A 6088-nucleotide genomic window follows, 5' to 3' on the forward strand; every position below is an offset into this window, starting at 1 on the left:
CACTCCTAGGCACTCAGATGATCCATCTATTTCAGTGCAAGCCTGGATTTTACCATCTATTACCTGTGATATTCCTAGACGTCCCATACCTGTTGATATGAAGAAACGTGTTGAACATCTTGTCTTAGCTGATCCAACTTTTGATGTTAGTTCCAGTATAGATGTTTTATTAGGTGCTGATGTGTATCCGCTTGTCATGGATGGTAAGCAAGTATCTTTGGGCATTTCTTTACCTGCAGCTTTTAGTTCCATTTTTGGATGGGTGATAATTGGCTCTGTTGGTGTAGCAAGTAATTTGAATGCACCGCAAGTTTGTGTGGCTTCTTTGTCAGTGTCATTGGAAGAATTGGTCTCTCGATTTTGGGAGGTTGAAGAACCTGAAACCTGTGGTCCTCCTGTGACTGAAGACGATAACTGTGAGGCCATTATTCAGAAAAATATGAACATTGACGATTGTGGGCGTTATTGTGTTCCTTTGCCTTTTCGTCATTCTAATTCCAAGTCTCTGTTGAAAGGTTCTCGCAAGATGGCATTGAAACGTTTTGAAAATTTAGAGAAACGTTTGTGTTCAAATGAAACGTTAGCTGAAGCTTATCGGTCCTTTATGCGTGAGTATGAATCGCTTGGTCACATGCATGAGACTTCTAAAGTTGGTGACTACTATATACCACATCACGCGGTTGTCAAACCCGGACTGGACGGTCAGGATATAAGGCTAAGAGTTGTTTTTGATGCGTCAGCACGTGCACCAAGTGGATATTCACTTAATGATTGCTTATTTCCAGGTCCTAAGTTACAATCTGATATTGTCAATGTGTTGGCTCTATTCCGAACCTATAAGTATGTGTTTTCATCCGATATCTGTAAAATGTATCGTCAGATTAATGTGTTGCCTGAGCATCAAAGTTTCCAACATATCCTGTGGCGTGATTCACCAGAATGTGATCTTAAAGAATTTGAATTATCAACAGTAACTTATGGTGTGACAAGTGCCCCTTATTTGGCCATTCGTGTGCTCCACGAAGTTGCCAATAAGGCTATTGAATTTCCTGCTGTTCAGCTTGCTCTCCGTGCTCATACATATGTTGATGACATATGCTCTGGAGCGGATAGTTTAGAAGAGGTACTCAACCTGCAGCGAGATCTCACCGCGGTTTTGGGTCAAGTTGGGTTTGAGTTGAAGAAATGGGCGACTAATTGTTCAGTTTTAAGTAACCAGATTCCTAAAGAAGATAGAACTCTCGGAGCCACCGAGTTTGCAGAAGAGGTTCCTGGACTGTTGAATATCCTTGGAATGGTATGGAATCCGGTAAAAGATGAATTTTCTTATATTACCAAACTGTCTGAAAATATCATGACAAAACGTGGAGTGCTTTCGTCAGTCGCTCGACTATTTGACCCGTTGGGTTTTCTCGCCCCCAGTATTTTGTTGGCGAAATCAATTATGCAGCTGTTGTGGAAGGAGAAATGTGGCTGGGACGATGCTTTACCAGCGGAGATTCAACGTCAATGGTTATCCTTTGTCAGTCAATTACCGTCTTTTTCAGATGTCAAAATTCCTCGTTCAATTATTGCACCACCTAATGCCCGTGTCCAACTACTTGGTTTTAGTGATGCGTCATTGAAAGGTTATGCGGCTCTTGCCTACCTACGTGTGGTGGACGATGATAGTATTGTGCATGTATATTTTCTTGGAGGTAAGACGAAATTAGCTCCTATAAAGTCTATGTCAGTCCCACGGCTTGAGTTATGTGCAGCTGCATTATTGGCTCGTTGGCTGGCTAGATGTAAGACAATTTTGAGTGATCGGTTTGTAATCAAGGAGATATTTGCTTGGACTGATTCTACTATAGTTCTCTCTTGGTTAACAACGCCTCAAGTTAAATTTAAAATTTTTGTCACAAACCGAATTGGACAAGTCCGGTCCTTAGTACCTGAATGTATTTGGTTATATGTGCCGACTCAGATGAACCCAGCAGATTGTGCATCCCGTGGAATGTTGCCCTCTGAGTTAGTATTTTGTTCTTTGTATTGGCAGGGTCCCGAGTTTTTAAGATGTCCGTCAGCTCAATGGGAATGTACTTTTCCTTGTATTAATGTTGCAGAATTACCAGAAGTAGTTCAGAGTACCACTGTGGTGTTAGTTGCACAATCAGAAGAGGAGTGGTTAGTTCAGTGGTCATCTTATACTCAATCTATTCGTAGGATGGCTTGGATTTTGCGATTTTACAAACGTTGCAATTGTCATCATTATTCATCGGCGATCTTGAGTCAAAAGGAATTAGAAGAGGCACTCATGGCATTGGTTAAGGTTTCTCAAAGATACTATTTTGCTCAGTTAATCCAAGAATTGCACAATCAATTGTCAATCAAAAACCGTTATTTATCTAAATTAGCACCTTTTTTAGACGACTCTGGAGTTATACGAGTTGGAGGTCGTATAAGACATGCTAATATTAGTCATTCTAGAAAACACCCTATTTTGTTGGCAAAAGAATCGCACTTGGCGTTCTTATTGTGTCGTTATTGGCATGAAATTACTTGTCATTCTGGAGGTAAACTATTGATATCTATGATTTCCCGCCGATTTTGGATTATTTCAATTAAACAGGTCATTCGTAGACTTATATCAAAATGTGTAGTGTGTATTAGAATGTCAGCTACTAACGTTCAACCTAAGATGGGTGATCTCCCTGCATGCCGCGTACAACAGAGTAGACCTTTTAGTCATGTCGGCATTGATTATGCTGGACCATTTTCTATGAAAGAAACCAGCCTTCGTAAGTCACGTTTGTTCAAAATTTATATTGCTATATTTGTTTGCATGAGTGTAAAAGCAGTGCATATTGAAGTGGTTACTGAACTATCGACTGAAGCTTTTCTTGCAGCACTTGATCGCTTCGTTGGACGTCGAGGTTATCCATCAGACATTTATTCAGACAATGGAACAAATTTTGTTGGTGCTGAACGTCAGTTGAAGATGATAGTTAGCTCTGAGAAGAATCGTGCAGCATTGGCCAAGGCAGTTCCTAGTGTTTGGCATTTTAATCCTCCAAATGCCCCGCACTTTGGTGGTATCTGGGAAGCAGCAGTGAAGTCCGCAAAATCTTTATTGTTTAAATGTATGGGTAATCATGTTTTTTCTTATGAAGAGTTTACTACCATCATTATACGCATAGAGTCAATATTAAATTCTAGGCCTCTATCACCTCTGTCTAGTGACCCCCATGATTTACAGTGTCTCACTCCTGGGCATTTTCTAATAGGTGAACCTTTATTAGCTGTCCCTGAGCTTGATGTTAGTAAAAGTTCTGTTGGTTTGATTAAACGATGGACACTGCTTCGACAGTGCCATCAATCATTTTGGCGACAGTGGTCTCACGAATATCTCAACACTCTGCAGCTTAGAAGTAAATGGGGGATGGATACTCCTAATTTAAAGGTGAATGATATGGTTATCATTAAAGAGGATCATACCCCTCCTTTACAATGGCGACTGGGTCGCATAATTAGTACCCATCCTGGGCAAGATGGGGTAGTTAGGGTAGTTCAGCTTAGAACTCAAGTGGGAATAGTTACACGACCAGTGGTCAAGGTTGTTCCTCTGCCAGCCGACTAATGTTAATGTCATCTCGTCATGCCATCCATTGCTGCCTGATGTTAAGGTTGAGTATTATTAAGACTGATTATAAATAATTCATTAATTTTCATGTTTTATGTTTTTTATTAAAATTTTGTTTGTAAAACATTTTACTTAAGTATGTTGTATATGTTCCTATAATTGGCAATCCATTGTGATTTTTATTTTTATATATTTTTATATTTTTTAATGTTTAAAATGAATTATGTTACTTTTTTTATTGCAACTTTTACCTTGTTGAAATTCTGTTAAATTTTATTGCAATTTTAAGCCTGCTTCCACTCCGTCTGGCACTATTGTTTCAGACCTCAATTCAACGGCGCCAATGATCGTCTAAACTATTTTAGACGGGGGGATGATGTTCGCGCCGCAGAATAGGGCGACACTGTGGAAGGCTATCACATTTTTCATGTTGTCCTTTTGTGATAAAAGACTGATACCTTTTTTTTATGGTTATGAATCTACATGTGTCTAGAAGAAATAGGTTCTTTTGAATAAATCCTTTTATGTGGATTTGTTGTTCTAAGCCAATTGTGGGCTACTCAGATACATGTGTCTAGAAGAAATATGTTCTTCTGAATAATCCCGTTGTGTGGATTTTGTTCTCGGTCAATTGTGGTTGCTCATTTATGTCGGAATGTGTGTGCCTCACAGCAACATCATCTCAAGTAAAAATTGCTAAATTAAATAAAAGAAGTCAAACCATAAATGTGTTCCTCAGCCACTTATGTATAAGTATTTATTGATGTAAATAACTTGTTCTTTTCTATTGGCAAGTTATAATAATATATTATATCTATATCTATATTTATATACATTTATAATTTTGGTGAATTGAGATTTAAGTCATTTAATATATTCCTTGAGAAATTAAATATAAATGTTGTTAAATGTTTATTAACTGTTAAGATTATGTATAGTTTAATGTTATAATATATTTTTTTATTAATATTCATCTGTCATTATAGGAAAAATTGTTTCTGTTCTTTTACCAGTTAAGGCCTTGCGAGACCAGTAGCCCTTTCAATATGGTTCTTGTGTCTCCCATCCGACGACACTCAAGTATATTTGTATATATCTTTACGTGGGAACATTGTGCTCTTAATTATTAAACCTTTTCTTACTGCAAAATTTGTGTTTGGCCGCCGATCAAATGCAGCGCCACTTGCGCACCAGCTATTAACACAATATAAATTGTAGTGCGTGTGTATACGACGAGCGAGTCTAGCGCTACGTGAACAATCCTATGACGTATAGTGGAGTGCCTCAACTTGAGGGCCCACAGCTGAACCGTGATAATGGTTTTGGTAACAAAAAGAAATTTTGGATGTCCATCCGCTGGTCCATGTCATGGAGAACGTTCGTTTTCCTTTTGTAAGGACGGACAAATGAACTAATCAGGTTGCATATAAACTATATATATAATATATATATATATATATAGTTACATAAATTAAATATATTATATTTAATTTGTGTTGTAATATCGGTATAGTAATTTATGTAATATTGTGATTAACGATAATAAATTTACATTTATTCTGTTAATATTGAAAAGTATTGTCATTACATTTAGTTTCTTAAGATTCAAGTCGTATCCATAAGGTGAAAATACTGAATGCCCCGGCCCAGAGGTTTAACGAGTCGGTGGCATAACATTTGGTAGCAGTAGCGTGTTTTTTTGTATTTGAGACATGTGAAAGCCCTTAGTAGTTATTTTCGTTTTGGATCGGTAATATGTGACTTTATTCTTATTATTATTTCCTTAAAATAAGTAAAGTAAAAAAAAAAAAAGAAGTTTTTTGATTTAAATTCTTTATGTTTTTCATATAGTACATGTATGTTTTTCCATTTTTTTTGGTGTAAACATTAGTATTTTTAGGTTTACGTTATTACTTTGTCGGTTTTTTTAAATTTCGCAACTTTCAGCTCAAAAAGAAAAAGCGTATTTGGTTTGTTAGCGAAAATAGACGAGAGAAACAGGTAACGCAAGATATTAAAGTTTGAACTCCGATAAGAAGTCAACGTACGATCATTGCGCAGTAAAATTGTTATTATTACTATATTGTACTACGTTAGACATTGTCATTTTTATGAGTATTCATTAGTATTGTTGTTTTTATTAATATTTGTACCGTTGATTGTGTGGTCAGTTATTGTTGTATTTTCCTTTTATATGAGTCTTCTTCTTCTTCTTCTTCTTCTTCCTCGACTTAATTCCAACTACTTGGGGTCGGCTACCCTTATCCTAAACTTCCACTTGACACATCTCCCACATCAGCCTTCCTTATATCGCAATTAATAATATCCTTCCATCTCTTTTTTGGTCTTCACTTACCTCTTCTTCCTTTAACATTCATTTTAGCTTCGATGCGAAGCTGAGAAGATATTAATTTTAATCAGTTTAAACTGATTAAATTTGATACCGATAGAATTGATATTAGTCAT

General features: G+C 36.8%; 1 protein-coding gene across 1 annotated transcript; it reads left to right on the forward strand.

The window, feature by feature from the left end:
* Positions 1-97: 97 nt before the first annotated feature.
* LOC126900301 (uncharacterized) lies at positions 98-3619 on the forward strand. Its single transcript, XM_050675966.1, has one exon. It carries the CDS (start codon positions 98-100, stop codon positions 3617-3619), a length of 3522 nt encoding a protein of 1173 aa, XP_050531923.1.
* Positions 3620-6088: the final 2469 nt, after the last annotated feature.

The sequence above is a fragment of the Daktulosphaira vitifoliae genome, unplaced genomic scaffold (genome assembly GCF_025091365.1).
Source record: "Daktulosphaira vitifoliae isolate Bord-2020 unplaced genomic scaffold, ASM2509136v1 Scaffold_1, whole genome shotgun sequence".
Lineage (NCBI taxonomy): Eukaryota > Metazoa > Arthropoda > Insecta > Hemiptera > Phylloxeridae > Daktulosphaira > Daktulosphaira vitifoliae.